At 40.4% G+C, this 20,311-nt stretch overlaps 1 protein-coding gene across 1 annotated transcript in view; it reads left to right on the top strand.

Moving 5' to 3' along the window:
- The window catches only part of man1a1 (mannosidase, alpha, class 1A, member 1), a 497,115-nt gene that overhangs the window by 184,347 nt on the left and 292,457 nt on the right, over nucleotides 1-20,311 (top strand). Inside the window, exon 3 of the mRNA XM_072251590.1 lies at nucleotides 8,849-8,964. Within this exon, the coding sequence (XP_072107691.1) occupies nucleotides 8,849-8,964 (116 nt within the window). The remainder of the gene's footprint in view (nucleotides 1-8,848; nucleotides 8,965-20,311) is intronic.

Raw genomic sequence — 20,311 nt, forward strand, 5'->3', positions numbered from 1 at the left:
TTCCCTTTAAACTTTTCCCCCTTCACCCTTCACCCATGTCCTCTGTTTTTTTTCTCCCCTAGCCTCAGTGGAAAAAGCCTGCTTGCATTCACTCTATCTATACCAATCATAATTTTATATACCTCTATCAAATCTCCCCTCATTCTTCTACGCTCCAGGGAATGAAGTCCTAACCTATTCAACCTTTCTCTGTAACTCACTTTCTCAAGTCCTGGCAACATCCTTGTAAACCTTCTCTGCACTCTTTCAAACTTATTAATATCCTTCCTGTAATTTGGTGACCAATACTGTACACAATACTCCAAATTCAGTCTCACCAATGCCTTATACAACCTCACCATAACATTCCAACTCTTATACTCAGTACTTTGATTTATAAAGGCCAATGCACCAAAGTGCAATACCTCACTCTTGTCTGTATTAAACTCTATCTACCATTTTTCAGCCCAATTTTTCAGCTGGTCCAAATCCCTCTGCAAACTTTGAAAACCTTCCTCACTGTCCACTACACCTCCAATCTTTGTATCATCAGCAAATTTGCTGATCCAATTTACCACATTATCATCCAGATCATTGATATAGATGACAAATAACAATGGACCCAGCACTGATCCCTGTGGCACACCACTAGTCACAGGCCTCCACTCTGAGAAGCAATTCTCTACCACCACTCTTTGGCTTCTTCCATTGAGCCAATATCTCATCCAATTTACTGAATCTTCCTAACTAACCTCCCATGCAGGACCTTGTCAAAGGCCTTACTTAATTCCATGTAGGCAACATCCACTGCCTTCCCTTCATCCACTTTCCTGGTAACCTCCTCGAAAAACTCTAATAGATTGGTTAAACATAACCTACCAGACACAAAGCCATGTTGACTCTCCCTAATAAGTCCCTGTCTATCCAAGTACTTGTAGATCCTATCTCTTTTTACTCCTTCCAATAATTTACCTACTACCGACATCAAATTTACCAGCCTATAATTTCCTGGATTACTTTTAGAGCCTTTTTTAAATAACAGAACAACATGAGCTATCCTCCAATCCTCTGGCACCTGTCTGCCTGGGCCCCTGCAATTTCAACACTAGTCTCTCTCGTTCAAGGTCCGAGGGAATACTCTGTCAGGTCCTGGGGATTTATCTACTCTGATTTGCCTCAAGATAGCAAGCACCTCCTCCTCCTCAATCTGTATAGGTTCCATGACCTCACTTCTTGTTTGCCTTATTTCCATTGACCCCATGCCAGTTTCCTTAGTAAATACAGATGCAAAAAACTCATTTAAGATCTCCCCCATTTCTTTTGGTTCCATACATGAACTATGAACTTTTTAAACTTTTTTATTTGAAGCTAGTTTCAGTAAAAGTTGCATGGAACCTGAAGGATAGTCACATAAATCCGATGGTTCACGGAAGTCAGCAAGGATTGTTTGTATTAACGAGGTTGTGTTAATGCCATCAAGTCTCCTTTGGCAATTCATAAGAGAGCTATTAACCAAAATTTGACACAAATCCACATTGAGGGACATGAGGGCCGATTACCAAATGTTTTGGCAAAGGGGTACATTTTAAGGAGCATGCTGAAGGAAGAAGGGAGGTGAGAGAGGCAGTGATATGAACAAGAGTTCCTGAGTCTTAGCAGCTGAAATGCACAAAATTCAAGATGCTGAAGAGGCCACCTTGAAATTGGAGGATTTTTAGCAACTGAGCTGAACTGTGTTACATGTCAGACATGTAAGTGCATCTTTGGGAGTTATGCTTGACAATACATCGTCAGAAGCTTGCCTCGTGTGGTACTCAATGTTGGCAAGGTTATGTGCAGTTTGTTTTTGCCAAGGTGGGGCCATAGAACATTCCACCATAGAAACAGGTCCTTTGGCCTATCTAGGGCATGCTGAACTATCATTGTGCCTAGTCCTATTGACCTGCACCTGCACTACAGTGCTCCATATCCCTCCATACAAATTTTTCTTGAATGTTGCAATCAAACCCACAGCTACCACATCTGCTGGCTGCTTATTCCACATTCTCACCACGCTGAGTGAAGAAGATTGCCTTCATGTTCCCCTTAAACAGTTCACCTTTCACTTTATGACTTCTAGTTCTAGTCTCACCCAATCTCAGCCTATCTTTCCATCTATTCCCCTCATAATTTTGTATATATAAAATGACAGATTGGGAATAGAGTTAGAGCAGGGATTAAAGATGATGACTGCTGAAGAAAATGTCCTTCTGTTCTCCTTCTGTCCTGGCTACATGGCTCAGTTCCAGACGAATGTGATTGACTCATTTACTCGAACAGTGCTCTAATTAGGTCACAAACACATCTACCAGAGTGCTCATCACCTCATCCTCTTGAAATTGGGATATTGATGGTACTTAAAAACATTAGTTCACAGCACATAAGTTAAAGAAAAAAATCAAGCCCCCATCAGAGATTCTGTGTTTCAGCTTTAGGATCTAATTTTATCGTGGGAGTTCCAGCATGGATATGTTTTTTATGACTTTAAGCAGAGGAAATAGATTAAGGCTATTAGAGAACATAGATTTGCAATAATCATACTTTTGGTTCAGAGTTCATAAATGTAATGATTTATTGTGAAACCAGATCAGCATTAGTAATAGACTTTGGAGAGCTTCTAATGTTTCTGACCTTGTTATTCATTGAAAGCAGTTCATATTTTTTCATTGTTTTTCTTAGTGATTATGCCTATTGTATTGTCTTCATCAATTAAAAATGTAATAAAGTACATTTAATTCAACATACAGAATACTAGGTAGTTGACAGTGGTTTCCAAAGCAGTATTCTAATCAAAAGTATGGAATTTTTCAAATATTGCTCATGTTGAGTTTGAAGGATTTGTGAGCTCATTGTAAAGAGTGATTGAATTATGAACTGCAGCCTCATCTCGGTAGATCTATTTTGTTATCCAATGTAATTTCTGGTAAATTTTATGTTCATCAAGGTGAGAGGTTTTGAATGGAAGATTGATCTCCCTGATATGGAGCACCCAGATTCAGCTCTAATTTCTGCCAGCTGAGGTGCGAAAGATTTTTGACTATCTCAACCTTGGACAAGATTCTTCTAATGGTCCTGTTTTGTGTTTTACAATACTCATGTTTGCAGAACAGGTAGATTATAGAAAAACAGAATTCTTTGTTATATAATTGATGTTGAGGGATCACAGTACTATTTATATATTGGCTGGCAATACAATATTCTTCCTTTGTGCTAGCAACTGAATGCTGTGTAGCTCAGGTTCTGACCAACGGACAAATTGTTGATGATCAAATCATGCACCACTTCTACTAGTTTATCAGATTACCTTCTCCAACCAGTCCCCCTATCTCAGTGTTGGCATCTGCTGGTAACTGACCATGTCACCCTACTTTGTGTCTTAATATATTTCTAGGGTAAAATCTGATTCCGTAAGCAATAGAAATTGCAGCTTGCCCTTGCTCTGTCCACTCCTATTTTGGTCAATCAGTACTTAAATTCTTGTAGAAACAAGTGAGTGCTGATACTGAGATCTGGAGCAAAACCTCAACTGCTAGTGACCTCCTGACCTTGTGCAGAATTCATCAATTTTGTCAGCTTCACTACTGACTTTCAACTGAACCCTCAAAATAACTTGGGCCATTTTTGACACCTTACCCTCCTTTATCTCTTTGATTCCTATCTCAGGAGACAAACTATCCATTAACATAGAATTGTAATATCACAAGAGTTAGTCATTTGACTTCGTACATATTTCTTGTAGAACAAGCTAATTAGATTTACTCATTCCCTGTAGTCCTGCAAATTACATTTTGTATCTGGTCTTTGAAAACTGATCTTTATAATGAAATGTATTTACATTAATTGGTTCTCTTGTAACCTTTAGGGTATAGAATCTACTGTCTTTACCCAGGCTTGCCTCCAATAATATGAATAAAACAGAAATGATCCATTTGATGCCAGTGTAGCACAGGATTTCACCTATTACCGTAAATCTAGTGCTCTCTATGTCCTTTTCTACTAATATATGGCACTGTGCAAAAGACTTAGGTGCATGTGTATAAACAGGGTTTCAGACATTTGCACAGTACCATGATAATTACAATTTACTACTTGCAATTCATAATTTACATAAAGAACTGAAGATTAGTTCTTGTTGGAATTAATGTCTACTACATTCACACAACTCCAGAATACTCACTAACAGCAAGCATAAAAAGCATCAAGCTCATTAGGGAGCAAACCTCAATGTCATTTACAGTACTGTGCAAAAGTCTTAGGCACATATATGTAGCTAGGGTGCCTAAGACTTTTGCACGGTACTGTATTTGTCAACGTAGAGTGGAGTGTGAGTTTGTAAATCAAGTGGGAGCGAAGGATTTTGGGAATGGTGAAGGAGGAGAACCATGGAAGGGTGTGAGACAGGTGGCAGAGAAGAAATGCCAGGGGTAGATGGTGGTGCGGGTGCAGACACACCTAGCCCTGAGATATCAGGCAAGCTCATTTGATTCCAAACAACTAGTTTATTGATCATTACAGAATGCCTCTCTGGTGCTTCCCACTCACTCCTCTCTCCTTTCCTCTTTTCCCAAACATGATTCACCTCTCCCTGACCTCCTTCCCATTCTCAGTCCACAGGAAATCCATATCAGAATCAGGTTTATCATCACCCACAAATGTCATGAAATTTGTTTTTTTTTGCGGCAGCAGTAAGGTGCAATACATAAAATTACTGTAGCATTTTGCCCTTGCTTCATGGTCTTAGTCCTAGCCAAAGACTTTTGCACAGTACAGTAAAATTTAAAGAAATACTAGATGCTACAGATCTGAAACAAGCATTAAAAAGTGCTGAAAACACTCAGCAAATCAGGCAGCTTCGGTGGAAAGAGGGAGTTACCATTTCAGGTTGAAGATCCTTTATGAGAACTGGCATGAGAAAGCAAATTATCTCTTTGTTGTGGAAAGGCTAGAGGAGAGATGGTCAGAACAAAGCTTGAGTTTGATTGTATTTGGAACACTGACATCTATCTGCCAAAATAGCTCAGGTTTGCCTATCAACCCATAGTAGAAGAAATTATGTCTATTACCAATCTATCTGACTGTTCCAAGTCATCAGCAAAGTGGTGGGAGTAAAGGGACATTTAAGAATTAATCTGCTCTGCAGGAGCACTCATCTTCAGTTCTAAGACCACTCTGATGCTGATCACATTATAACCTTGGTTCAAATATGAACAAACTACTGAATTCCAGAGCTGAAGGTGTTAGCCCTTGCTACAAAGGCACCTTTGGATATTATCAAATCAGAGTCAATGTGTGTAAAGAGAAAAACGTTCCACAGATACAGTCATAACTATCATAAACAGACAATGAATGTGGGTCCTGGAGGCCAGTTATTTCGATGGAGACCAAACGATGAACCATCCTCAGCTGTTACTTCAGTAATATTATATCCATGTGAAATCAGATACAGCAATTGCACCAAAGAGGAATGTCACATGATAATCTCCACCTGTTTGGTTAATGTACATATAGTCACACCTAAAATGGTTTATGCCCCCTCCCCATTCCATTTGAATGATAAATGCTTGGTTATTATGGGAATCAAGGAGTAGGCAGTTAGTGCAGGAAAATGGTGCATTGGTGTTTTCAAATAATACAGCAAGCAAGGTGGACTAGATGGCCTATTCTTTAACTTCTGATAATTTATTTTTTATGCTGACCCTTGGGATTGTTCTACTCTAATTTTATTTTAGGAAAATTAAGAAGCCTTTCGCCCAGAGGTTCTCAATCTTTTTTATGCCATGAACCCCAACCATTAGCCACGGGATCTGTCGACCCCAGGTTGGGAATCCATGCTCTAGCCTGAAGGTGAAAAGTCTTTGTATACTTATTATTCAAGTAATGACATAAAACATCTCTATCACTATACCCATGTATGTCTTCAGCAGCTCCTTCCAAACCTGCAGTACTTATTGCTTAGAAGGGCTGGGGCAATAGTCAATTATTAACCTCCATGTGGATATTCTCCTCTTAAGTTATGTACCTTCTCAACTTGCAAATTTACCACCATTATTTTTATCTTTACTGATTCAAAACTCTGAGCTCTCTATTTAAAGCATTGTGTAAGTATTTGCATCACATGAGTGTCTTGGTTCAGAAAGGAGGCTAAGTAACAACTCCTCAAGCAAATAAACATGGGAAATATTTGCGGGATTTGTATGATCGTTCTCACTCTTAATTTGCGCGGGATTTTGACGGTTTCCTCCCACTTTGCAAAGACATACAGCTTAAGGCGAGTAGTTCTTTTTTGCTATTTTGGTGCAGAAGCGTGGGGCACTTGTGGGCTGCTCCCAGCTCATCTTCAGACTATTTTGATTGTTGACACAAGCGATGCCTTTCTCTGTATATTTTGATGTGCTTGTGACAAATAAAGCTAATCTTTATCTCCTCTTTTATTTGCTTTTATTATACTTGTTTTCTTTTCTTGTAATAACAATAATGACAATGTAAATAGAATTGAGAAGGGCCACACACAAAATGCTGGAGGAACTCAGCAGTCCAGGCAGCATCAATGGAAAAGTGTAAACAGTTGATTTTCAGTTTGGGGCTCTTCATCAGTAACATGCTTGGATTTCCAGCATCTGCATATTCTCTCTTTCTGATTAAAATCCAGAAGGGTTCCACAACCAATAATGTTGTATCTTATTTTAAAAAAAAGGCTTATAGTCTTAAAATGGCAATTCCTCATTCATCAAAATGTGGAAATACAGTTTGCCTATTGACATCAATTACATCATGATCAGACGTTTTTGTATCTATGATATGACTGAGAAGTGAATGTATTTATTAAGATGGAAATCTTGAATTCCTCTCAGCGTGAAAGTTATTGGCTTTTGTATTCAGAACACACTTTGAAAACCTTTTATATGTGATTTCAGAAAGCATAGCATTGAAAGTTGAATCAGATATTCTACTGTAAAGGGAGTTCTCAGAAAATCTTACCTCGATCTTTGGTTTTCTTTTATATCAGATCTATTTACAACTGATTTTCATATGATATGTTCTGATTTTCAAATCTTAGCAAATTAAATATGCTTTCCATAAGATACACACAAATCTGGAGGAATTCACCAGTTTAGACAGTATGTCTGCAGAGAAATGGGTAGTCAATATTTCAGGTCAAGACTTTTCATCTGGACTGAAAGATGGAGGGGAGTTGGCCAGTGTCCCTCCCATGCACATACTTGTTTAAAAGATTTAGAAAAAAAATAAACCAGTCAATATTTTTCTGAATTGAGGTCACTTATTTCATATGTTATGATATTAATGCTTGTCAAGATCTTGGCTCTTTCAATTGTCACACCACAAAATGAGGTCGCTCAACCCACCACCATCTCTATTGGCTCAAAGTAGAATAATTATTTCAGTCCCTTTACCCATCTGTTTCCACACGGTCCTGCATATCATTCTCTCTCAAATTGCTGTACAATCATATAATGATTATTCCATATTAATGTAGACAAAATATTTGTGAATATGATCCATCTGTAAAAGGAACTTAACCTCATTGTCTAATCACAAACAAAAGAAAATCTGCAGATGCTGGAAATCTAGCTTGTTGCTTAACTACACAGTGATAGAATATCGCCCCTTTCAGAAGGAGGAAAGTAACTGTGAGCTGCTGATGTTCATTTCATAATTGCAACACTTACTTGACCAGTAGTCTAAATTGGGAGACTCTATAGGTAAAACTGTTATCCACAATTCCTGAATGTGTTGTAAAGCTCGCAGCAATCATTTGAAGAGAATGCATGATATATTTAGAGGCTGATGTTGAGCTAGATTGAGTTGTTGTCAGAAATGTTGCTGATCACTTCGCTTTTGGTCTTTGGACACTGCAGTTGGGCAAAAACATGAGGCAACTTCCAGCTGGACCTTCAGCCATACAGTTGTTTGTATCACCTGATTTTACGAGATAAAGTGTGAAATATTGAACAGTGTTTGGTGAAAATCCTTTTATTGACTGAGAATCCAGGTGCAAGTAATCAAGGCTTCACCTCATGAAAGGTTGAGTTGGTTGGACATATTAGGTTAATAATATATTGAAGCTTATTGTGAAATTATTTTAATGACTTACTGAACAGATCACATGATGGACAGGCAAAGGTAATACAAAATCATTGTTCATAAGATGAAATGAGCATAAATAATTATAAATAGATTACGTGTAAGACCTAAGTTGTCAATTCTAATTTGTGATTCTCATTGAATATTATAACTGAAGAAAAGTATTGCGACCCAGGTGTCAGCTTATATCAAACTGGTATCTAAATTATCATGCAGATGAAATATTCATGAAAATCAAAACCCAAATCTTTTCCAGCCCTGGGTATTCTGAGTTTTTAATCAGTATATGTGTTGGAAGGGATTTAGAAGATGCAGTAGTAGTGGTTAATAACAAATGTGTTATATAGCAACTAAAAAGGAAAATTATCATTGAGGGAATACAAGAACTATGTGGGAGATTTGACATATTTACTGGTGACTTGAGGCTGCTGAAAAAGCCATTACTATCTTAATGGAATCCACAAAAGTAAAATGAAGGATTCCATGTCATTTGTATTACATAAGTCATGTCATTTTCAAAAGTGGCATTGAGAGGCCTGTATAGATGAAAGATCTGGTGCACATTATGAGATTTACTAGTAAAGAGGGTCGCTTTTCACTTTTTCAATGTTTGTGTTTATCTTGGAAAATGCGATGTGAAATATTTTTGGAGAAGTAATCATGGTCCATATTCTTTATCATATAGGCAGGAGGGAAAAGTTAAGTAAGTCTATATCTTGCTTTGTAGGTAATATTCAAGGAGCAACGATAGTGGATGCCCTGGATACACTTTTTATTATGGGAATGCACGACGAGTTCAAAGAAGCAAAGGAATGGGTTGTGAAGCATCTTGACTTCAATGTGGTAAGTAAGCATTTCTGAGAAAATTATATATTTTGTTGCTTTCAGATGAAGTAAGTCAATAAGCAGAAGTCTCATGTGAAATGTTTAGACTGAGAAAGGAAATGGAGTATTTGAGGTGGCTGTCTAGGCCGTGCACAGACAACTGACTTCAAATCAATGCAGTGGTGGTAGGATTTGGCTAAGGATCTGAATCAGAGCACTCCATAGGACACTGGACTTCTATGTGTGCTCAGTTTTGGGTGTTCCTTCAAGAACAAAAGATCTAGGAAGTATGTGCTTGGCAGAGTTGAGCAGGCTCCAGCCCTGAGAGATGAATGACCTTTTGGTGTACAACCGTTGAAAATATGAGCAACAGAGGTAATTTTGCGGCCAGATTTTTTCAGTTGTTCATGAAGTAATCTGCTTTTATGATCACTAACCCTTGCATAATCTGCCTACTGCCAATGTGTAAAAAAATAACATTTATTCACTGCAATTCTCCTGTTGATCACTTCTCAATGCTAATCACTGGTGAACTAATCACTAACCATGGTGAAACAGCACCTTTCACTTCATGTGCTTTGACCTTGCTAACATGCGATCATGTGGTACTCCATTAAATATTTTGGAAACCCATGTATATAACATTCTCCCTTCAATCCTCTCAATTTCTTTATTTCAAACTCATTCAGGTTAAATAAGCATGTTTTGCATTTCATATATATACCTCCTGGCTGCAACTAATTAATTCATACCTGCCCTAGACCTTGTTAAATTTTGTTCTGTAATTTTGTTTCTGAGAACATCTATTGAATGGATACTGTATGTTTTCTTTAGAATGGAGGGTTATGGCTCAGAGGGAAGAGGGGATTTAATTGAGGTGTAAAAGAAAAGTGAGAGCCCATATAAAATATGGGAAGAAGCAAGGATTAGAGTGGATTTTACAAAAATAAAACTGCTCAAAACTGGGAGAATGGAACTTACTGCCTACCAAGATCGTAAAAGAAAAAAATCTTCATTATGGTGAAAGTGCTTGAATGTGCACATGAATTGCTTTGACCTTTAAACAGATAAAGAACTGGAAAATAGGAGTATATCTTTTCTTCCTTTTGTTCGTGAATTTTAAGAATTACAGTATTAATAATTGTCAAGGTGCTCAGGCTTGTTGAGAAATCTCATTATCTTCTTCACAGGGTTAACTGACAAATCTGATTTCAAAGTCAAGGTTGAGTTTATGGCCATGTGCACTACATGCATTCACAGGTGCAATGACAAATGTACTTGCAGCAACATCACAGGCATGTTGCGTCAGATAAGCAGCATTCACCAGAATAAACGCATACTATCCATAAATTGTACACAATGATTATAAGAAAGAACACAAATAGAACAACAAAAAAAACAAAGTCCATTGTAGTGCAAAATTATCAAAGTGGCCATAATATCTAGAACATAGAACAGTACAGGCCCTTTGGCCCACAATGTTGTGCCGACCCTTAAACCCTGCTCCCATATAACCCCACACCTTAAATTCCTCCATATACCTGTCTAGTAGCCTCTTAAATTTCAGTAGTGTATCTGCCTCCACCACTGACTCAGGCAGTGAATTCCACGCACCAACCACTCTCTGAGTAAAAAACCTTCCTCTAATATCCCCCTTGAACTTCTCACCCCTTACCTTAAAGCCAAGTCCTCTTGTATTGAGCAGTGGTGCCCTGGGGAAGAGGCGCTGGCTATCCACTCTATCTATTTCTCTTAATGTCTTGTACACCTCTATCATGTCTCCTCTCATCTTCCTCCTCTCCAAAGAGTAAAGCCCTAGCTCCATTAATCTCTGATCATAATCCAAACTCTCTAAACCAGGCAGCATCCTGGTAGATCTCCTCTGTACCATTTTCAGTGCTTCCACATCCTTCCTATAGTGAGGCGACCAGAACTGGACACAGTACTCCAAGTGTGTCCTAACCAGAGTTTTATGGAGCTGCATGATTACCTCGCTTTTGACAAGGTCCCACACAGGAGATTAGTGTGCAAACTTAAAGCACACGGTATTGGGGGTAAGGTATTGATGTGGATAGAGAATTGGTTAGCAGACAGGAAGCAAAGAGTGGGAATAAATGGGACCTTTTCAGAATGGCAGGCAGTGACTAGTGGGGTACCGCAAGGCTCAGTGCTGGGACCCCAGTTGTTTACAATATATATTAATGACTTGGATGAGGGAATTAAACGCAGCATCTCCAAGTTTGCGGATGACACGAAGCTGGGCAGCAGTGTTAGCTGTGAGGAGGATGCTAAGAGGATGCAGGGTGACTTGGATAGGTTGGGTGAGTGGGCAAATTCATGGCAGATGCAATTTAATGTGGATAAATGTGAAGTTATCCACTTTGGTGGCAAAAACAGGAAAACAGATTATTATCTGAATGGTGGCCGATTAGGAAAAGGGGAGGTGCAACGAGACCTGGGTGTCATTATACACCAGTCATTGAAAGTGGGCATGCAGGTACAGCAGGCGGTGAAAAAGGCAAATGGTATGCTGGCATTTATAGCGAGAGGATTCGAGTACAGGAGCAGGGAGATACTACTGCAGTTGTACAAGGCCTTGGTGAGACCACACCTGGAGTATTGTGTGCAGTTTTGGTCCCCTAATCTGAGGAAAGACATCCTTGCCATAGAGGGAGTACAAAGAAGGTTCACCAGATTGATTCCTGGAATGGCAGGACTTTCATATGAAGAAAGACTGGATGAACTAGGCTTGTACTCGTTGGAATTTAGAAGATTGAGAGGGGATCTGATTGAAACATATAAAATCCTAAAGGGATTGGATGGGCTAGATGTAGGAAGATTGTTCCCGATGTTGGGGAAGTCCAGAACGAGGGGTCACAGTCTGAAGATAAGGGGGAAGCCTTTTAGGACTGAGATTAGGAAAAACTTCTTCACACAGAGAGTGGTGAATCTGTGGAATTCTCTGCCACAGGAAAGAGTTGAGGCCAGTTCATTGGCTATATTTAAGAGGGAGTTAGATATGGCCCTTGTGGCTACGGGGATCAGGGGGTATGGAGGGAAGGCTGGTGCAGGGTTCTGAGTTGGATGATCAGCCATGATCATAATAAATGGCGGTGCAGGCTCGAAGGGCCGAATGGCCTACTCCTGCACCTATTTTCTATGTTTCTAAACTCTGTCCCCCGACTTATGAAGGTTAACACCCCATAAGCTTTCTAAACTAACCTATCTACCTCTGAGGCAACTTTCAAGGATCTGTTTACATGTACCCCCAAATCCATCTGCTCCTCCACACTACCAAGTATCCTGCCATTTACTTTGTACTCTGCCTTGGAGTTTGTCCTTCCAAAGTGTACCAAAGTGAACTCCATCTGCCGCTTCTCAGCCCGCTTCTGCATCCTATCATTGTCTCTCTGCAATCTTTTACAATCCTCTACACTATCTACAACACCACCAACCTTTGTGTCATCTGCAAACTTGCCAACCCACCCTTCTACCCCAACATCCAGGTTGTTAATAAAAATCACGAAAAGTAGAGGTCCCAGAACAGATCCTTGTGGGACACCACTAGTCACAACCCTCCAATCTGAATGTACTCCCTCCACCATGACCCTCTGTTTTCTGCAGGCAAGCCAATTCTGAATCCACCTGGCTAAACTTCCCTGGATCCCTTGCCTTCTGGCTTTCTGAATAAGCCTACCGTGTGGAACCTTGTCAAATGCCTTACTAAAATCCATGTAGATCACATCCACTGCACTACCCTCATCTATATGCCTGGTCACCTCCTCAAAGAACTCTATCATGCTTGTTAGACACGATCTGCCCTTCACAAAGCCATGCTGACTGTCCCTGATCAAACCATGATTCTCTAAACACCTATAGATCCTCCCTCTAGGAATTTTTTCCTACAGCTTTCCCACCATAGACATAAAGCTCTCTGGTCTATAATTACGCGGATTTTACCTACTACCTTTTTTGAACAAGGGGACAACATTCGCCTCCCTCCAATCCTCTGATACCATTCCCGTGGACAACAAGGGCATAAAGATCCTAGCCAGAGGCTCAGCAATCTCTTCCCTTGGCTCGTGGAGCATCCTGGGTAATATTCCTTCAGGCCATGGTGACTTATCCGTCCTATGTATTTTAACAACTCCAACACCACCTCTCCCTTAATATCAACATGCTCCAGAACATCAACCTCACTCATATTGTCCTTACTATCATCAAGTTCCCTCTCACTGATGAATACCAAAGAGAAATATTCATTGAGGACCTCGCTCACTTCCATAACCACCTTTATCTCTAATCAGTCCTATTTTCACTCCTGTCAACCTTTTGTTCACATAATTGAAGAATGCCTTGGGGTTTTCCTTTACCCTACTCACCAAGGCCTTTTCATGCCCCCTTCTTGCTCTCCTCAGCCCCTTCTTAAGCTCCTTTCTTGCTACCCTATATTCCTCAATAGACTTATCTGATCCTTGCTTCCTCAACCTCATGTGTGCTGCCTTCTTCCACCTGACTAGATTTTCCACCTCACTTGTCACCCATGGTTCCTTCACCTTACCATTCTTTATCTTCCTCACCGGGACAAATTCATCCCTAACATCCTGCAAGAGATCCCTGAATATCGACCACATGTCCATAGTATATTTTCCCTGCAAAAATATCATCCCAATTCACACCCGCAAGTTCTAGCCTCATAACCTCATAATTTGCCCTTCCCCAATTAAGAATTTTCCTGTCCTCTCTGATTCTATCCTTTTCCATGATAATGCTAAAGGCCAGGGAGCGGTGGTCACTGTCCCCCAGATGCTTACCCACTGAGAGATCTGTAACCTGACCTGGTTGGTTACCTAATACTAGATCTAGTATGGCACTCCCCCAGTCGGCCTGTCAAACTACTGTGACAGGAATCCATCCAGGACACACTTAACAAACTCCGCCCCCTCTAAACCATTGGAACTAATCAGGTGCCAATCAATATTAGGGAAGTTAAAGTCATCCGTGATAACAACCCTGTTATTTTTGCACCTTTCCAAAATCTGCCTCCCAATCTGCTCCTCGGTATCTCTGCTTCTGCCAGGGGGCCTATAGAATACTCCCAATAGAGTTACTGCTCCCTTCCTGTTCCTGACTTCCACCCATACTGACTCAAAAGAGGATCCTGCTACATTACCCACCCTTTCTGTAGCTGTAATAGTATCCCTGACCAGTAATGCCACCCCTCCTCCACTCCCCCCCCCCCAACCCTTTTAAAGCGCTGAAATCCTGAAATATTGAGAATCCATTCCTGCCCTGGTGCCAGCTAAGTCTCTGTAAAGGCCACTACATCATAATTCCATGTATGTATCCAAGCTCTCAGTTCATCACCTTTGTTCCTGATGCTTCTTGCATTGAAGTACACACACTTTAGCCCTTCTACCTTACTTCCTTTACACCGTTTATTCTGCTTCTCTTTCCTCAAAGCCTCTTTGTATGTTAGATCTGGCTTTACTCCATGTACTACTTCCACTGCTCAATCGCTCCAGGTCCCATCCCCCTTGCAAATTAGTTTAAACCCTCCCGAACCATGCTAGCAAACCTACCTGCAAGGATATTGCTCCCCCTCGAGTTCAGGTGCAACCAATCTAATCTTTACAGGTCCCACATTCCCCAGAAGAGATCCCAATGATCCAAAAATCATTGCCTGTAGCTTACTAACCTTCCATGCAGGTCAGACATGGACTCTGAAGAGATCCCTGACCTCTGCACCAACTCCTCAGCCATGCATTCAACTGCCATCTCCTCCAATTCTTACCATCACTGTCACGTAGCACTGGCAGCAATCCTGAGAACGTCACCCTTGAGCCTTGAGGTCCTGTTCTTCAGCCTTCTGCTTAGTTCCCGAAACTCACACTCCAGGACCTCATCCCTCTTCCTGCCTATGTCATCGCTACCAACATGTATCACGACTTCTGGTTGCTTTTCCTCTCGTGCCAGGATGTCGTGCACCCGGTCAGAGACTTCCTGGACCCTGGCACCAGCGAGGCAATAAACCATGTGGGTGTCCTTCTCACGTCCACAAAATCTCCTGTCTGCTCCCCTGACTATAGAGTCTCCAATGACGACAGCTCTCCTCTTCTCCGTCCCACCCTTCTGCACCACAGGGTCAGACTCAGTGCCGGAGGCCTTGCCACCGTGGCTCACACCTGGACGGTCGTCCCCGCCAACAGTATCCAGGACAGTATACATATTAAGGGGAATGGCTACGGGGTGCTCTGCACTACCTGTCTACTCACCTTCGCTTTCTCCCCCCTCTGACTGTCACCCAACGACCTACAGGATTACTATCCTGAGGTAGTGATTAGAGCTGTGCTGGTTGGTTGAGGAATCAAATAGATTGTGGGTTTCCTTGATCATTAATTCCCTCGCTCTCTCACTCTCTCTCATGCCTTTTATCTTGCTCTCTTCTCCCTCCCCTCTCCCTCCCCCTCTCCCAATTCCTGAATACAGCAAGTTTAGAAATCCAAAGATTCACAATTTGCTTACTTTCTTTTAAGGCTGCTTTTGATATCATTGCAAGCAGAGCAGGACAATCTGAATGAGTCTCGTGTAATCTATAATAATTTTTAAATTTCATTTTTTTAAAAATAGTATTTTTAAATGCATTCAGAGTCCATGTCTGACCTGCATTGAAGGTTAGTAAGCTACAGGCAAAAATGTAAGATTGTGTCCTGCAAAGTCAACTTAGTTTGTAAATGCTATATTATGACGGAAATGCAGTGATACAGCACTATCTCATTTTCGAACTCAAAAAGCAATAATAACATTAATATGTAAACAGTCATAAATTACAAATTTAAAATGTATTAAACATTTATTAATCTTGGTTCAGACTTGAAGCAGCTTTGCTCAGCTTGAAAGGCCTCAAGCAAATGAAGGAATAAAGAAAATAGTTCAGCAGAAAGAATGTCCGTTTGCTTCCTAGATTCATATTTTAATTGCATAATTATTTCAGTGAATACCTTAAGTTTAACCGCACTAATAAGATGCATTTGTTTTAATCTAAAATTACTATTTTAAAATGGAACTTAGATGCAAAATACAACTGGGGATTCCTAAGCTGAAACAGTAATTAACATTAATTAACAGGAAGCCTGTGGTGAATACAATTAGTGGAATGAGTAAATATTATTTATTGAACCAGGTACTCTTTAAGAAAGCAAGCAAATACAAATCACCAAGTTCAAATATAAATGCAGATGAATTGAGAGTAATGTTATGAACTCCACAACAAAATTTTGCAGACCACAACAGTGTAGTTGGAGTACTTCATGCAAGTCAGAATTCAGAGGTAGTGATTAAATCCAATCCTATTGATAATTTGTAAAATGTGTTTGATTACCTTCCCAAGCTTTCCAATTTTTTTTCTGTTTAAATTTTCATCAATAGTCATAACTCTTCACACAGAGAAGGCTTGTGATTGACAAGGTTGTTGAAAATAATTTGATGTAAAGAAGAGTAGCATAATGAATTTGGAAATTCCTCTGGATAAGTAAAAGCAAAGAGTTCCATGCAAAATAGGCGGCACCTAATAAAGTGGCCACAATGTGTACGTTCATGGTCTTCTGCTGCTGTATCCTGTCCACTCCAAGGTTTGACTTGTTGTGCTTTCAGCGATAATCTTCTGCACACCTCTTTTGTAGTGCTTGATTATTTGAGTTACCGTTGCCTTCCTATCAGCTTGAACCAGTCTGGCCATTCTTCTCTGACTTCTCTCATTAAGAAGGCATTTTTACCCACAGAATACCAGGAGATCAGCAATTTCTGAGATACTCAAACCACCCTGTCTGGCACCAACAGTCATTCCATGGTCAGCCACTTAGATCACATTTCTTCCCCATTATGATGTCTGGTCAGAACAACAACAGATACTTTTGACATGTCTGCGTACTTTTATGCATTGAGTTGCTCCCACATGATTGGCTGATAATGAACAGGTGTGCAGATGTACCTAATAAAGTGGCCACTCAGTGTATAATGTCAGACGGAATGTATAAGCACAAACCTTTTGAAGTCTTTTTCTTTTGGTGCTAGTGATCAAAAATTGAAACGTTCCTAAAAAAGTTAACCAAGTTTAATAATGAACTAGTTCCAGTTTCATTTTGTTTTGGTGCTCTTTTCCTTTCAAGTGTCAGTTTTCTATCTGGAATACTGATTAATTTTGTCACTTTGAATAGTTCTTCTCTTTTTTTAAGATTGTTAATCTTTAATGTGCATGTCTTTAAGTTTCTTGTCATGCCAAACAGATGAAAGCATGCTCTCTGGATAGAAACCCCTACACAATTACAATACTAGCACCTTATTTTGAAGGTTTTTATTCCTTCATGGGAATACACATTTGGATGAAAACTATTTCCTGTATTTTGTGGGTGGGGAAAAGAATGAGGCAGAGAAAGGTGTTGTACCAGTATACAAGTATAATGCAGTGTCCTGAAGTAACAATGTGGAGGCTGGGTGGAAAGTCATAACTGGAGGTTGACTGTTTGGCTAAAATCAGATAGGCAAAAGTGGAATCATGCTGTGACATTTCATTCAGCTTGAGGAGGAGGAGGAAGATTGGTGAGAATAAGTGGTAGGTGATTAAAGTTATTGTATAACTTGAGGTGCTGCCTTTACTAAGCATTCAAGCTGTATCCCAAACCCTCCTGCTTTTCTGCTTTATTGATTCAGTAGGAATTTTGGTTTTGAACTGTTTTTTATTGAAGTGCTTTCATTGGAGAACTCCCATACAAATGATATCTCTTATGATAGATCACATCTTCTTTCAGTATTTTGTGCACCCAAATATTCCTGCCATGAGCTGTTGTATCATGCTGATTTATTATTGGCAGTGAACATGAAGAAATAAACTAGGTCTGTCATCCTCGTGTTCAAAGAAATAAACCTATTCAAAACACGAGAAATTCTGCAGACACGGGAGATCCAAAGCAATGCACACAAAATGCTGGAGGAATTCAGCAGGTCAGGCAGCATCTGCGGAAATGAGTAAACAGTGGAAGTTTCAGGCTGAGACCTTTCTTCAGGATTGGAGTTCTGATTGAAACAATACTAATTTTGAGGTCTGTTCTATGCCCTTCGTGAGAATCTTTGGTTCCTTTTCCCTTCTTAGATCAAGTTCTTCCGATCCATTTTCAATTAGTTTGCCATTGCAAAAGTATCTCTCCATCTTTTAAATGTTGATAATTTTTATTTATGTGACTATCTTGTCAGTAGCATTTTCAGATGGAGAGCAATTATTCATCAACATTTGACAGAGCTGTAAATTATTTTGTAAGTTTATTTCTTCTTTCTTGGAAATATAAAATGAAAACTTGTTAGTGTTTTATACATTCAGTGACAACTTTATTAGATACCTCCTGTACCTAATAAAGTGGCCACGGAGTGTGTTTATGTGATCTTCTGCTGTTGTAGCCCATCCAATTCAAGGTTTTGATATGTTGTGCATTCAGAGATGCTCTTCTGCACACCAGTGTTGTAATGAATGGTTATTTGAGCTATTACGCCTTCCTATCAGCTTGAACCAGTCTGGCCATTCTATTCTGACCTCTCTCATTAACAAGATGTTTTCGCCCATGGAGCTGCCGCTCACTGGAATTTTTTTGTTTTTCCACACCATTCTCCGTAAACCATTGGGACTGTTGTGTGGAAATCCCATTTGGCAGCAACAATCACTCCATGGTCAAAGTCACTTAGATCATATTTCTTCCCCATTCTGATATTTGGTCTGAACAACTGACAACTGAACCTCTTGACTATACAGTGGCATGCAAAAGTTTGGGCATCCCTGGTCAAGCTTTCTGTTGCTGTGGATAGTCATCATCATCATAGTTTGTCACGCCAGACAGCTAGCCACTCTAGTGTTGTTTGTTTGATGTTGAGCAGGTCAGTGTCAGCTAAATCTGGTGAGAGTGGGCAGTTGTGCAGAACGTGTTCAATGTTCTGCACCCTTACGCCACACTCACAGGATTCACTGGTCTTTAAACCCCACTTCACCATATTGTCTCCCGTCCTACAAACTCCTGCTCTCGCTCCATTGAGAGTGCACCACTTCCGTCTGTCAAGCAATGCCCCATCTGGTAACATTTCTGTGGGGTCTTGCACTGTATTGTTTGGTGGGGTTCTGGCTTCTGTTTGTTGCCAGAGGTCAATCCTGTATGTTTGGGGGGATGTCCCATGCAGTAGTTCCTCCACTGTAGCAGAGCTTTTCCTCGATGTTAGGCAGCTGGAAACTGGCACATGATGATGCAGTGGGTGCCGTGGATCTGAGTTCTGTTTACCTTTTTCAATTTTTGTTGTAGTGTGTCTTCGGATCTCTGGGGGAGCAATGCCTGCAAGTCTGTAAATGATTTCAATGGGTGTGGGGTGCAGTGTGTCCGTGATTATTCGGCAGGCTTCATTAAGCAATGGGTCTATTTTCTTCGCATGGGCTGATCTGCCCCACACAGGTGCATGATATTCTGCAGGTGCATAGCAGAGTGTTAGGGCAGTTGATCTAAGTGTGTGAGAGTTGTTCCCCATTTTGTGCCTGCTAATTTTTTCCAAGAGATAATTGCAAGAGCCAACTTTCCCTCAGAGTTTTTGGATGTGGGTGGCAAATGAGAGCGTCCTGTCCAGTGTCACGCCCAGGTAAATTGGAGTCAGATGGTGTTTGAGCTCCTTCTCATTCCCAGATCTTGAGTTTCCGAGCTGCTTCTCAATTCCTCTGGTGAAATGCACACACTTGAGTTTTTGACGGATTTGGGTTCAGAGACCATTTTTCATAATATTGCTTCATTGCTTCGAGGACTGCTGTACGTCGTACTTCAACTTCTTGGAAGGAGTTAGCTTGTGTTGCTATGCATAGGTCGGCTGCATAGATAAATCTGCATCTGTTAGGAAAGTTTAGTTGGTCATTTGTGTAGGCATTAAATAGTAGAGGTGCCAGAACTGATCTCTGTGGTAGTCCGTTCTTTTGTGGACACCACCTACTCTTAATTCCATTCATTTCCACATAAAATCTACTATTTTCTAGGAGGTTTCTTATTACTTTGACTGTGGTTTCGTTCTTTAACATTTTAGATAATTTCAGTGGAAGGTCTCTGTGATTCAGTGTCGTATGCTGCTGTTAAGTCAATGAATACTGCCCTTGTGATTTGACGCATTTCAAAACCGTCCTCAGTATACTGGGTTAAGTTCAGGACTTGACCGCAGCAAGAGCGGCTTGGCCTGAACCCGGCTTGGTCTGGTGTTAGAAGATCTTCGACTAAGGGGAATATTCTTTTCAGTATGAGTCTCTCGTAGAGTTTATAGAGGGTGCAGAGCAAGGAAATCGGTCTGTAGTTTTTAG

This window comes from Mobula birostris, chromosome 2, assembly GCF_030028105.1.
Source record: "Mobula birostris isolate sMobBir1 chromosome 2, sMobBir1.hap1, whole genome shotgun sequence".
NCBI lineage: Eukaryota > Metazoa > Chordata > Chondrichthyes > Myliobatiformes > Myliobatidae > Mobula > Mobula birostris.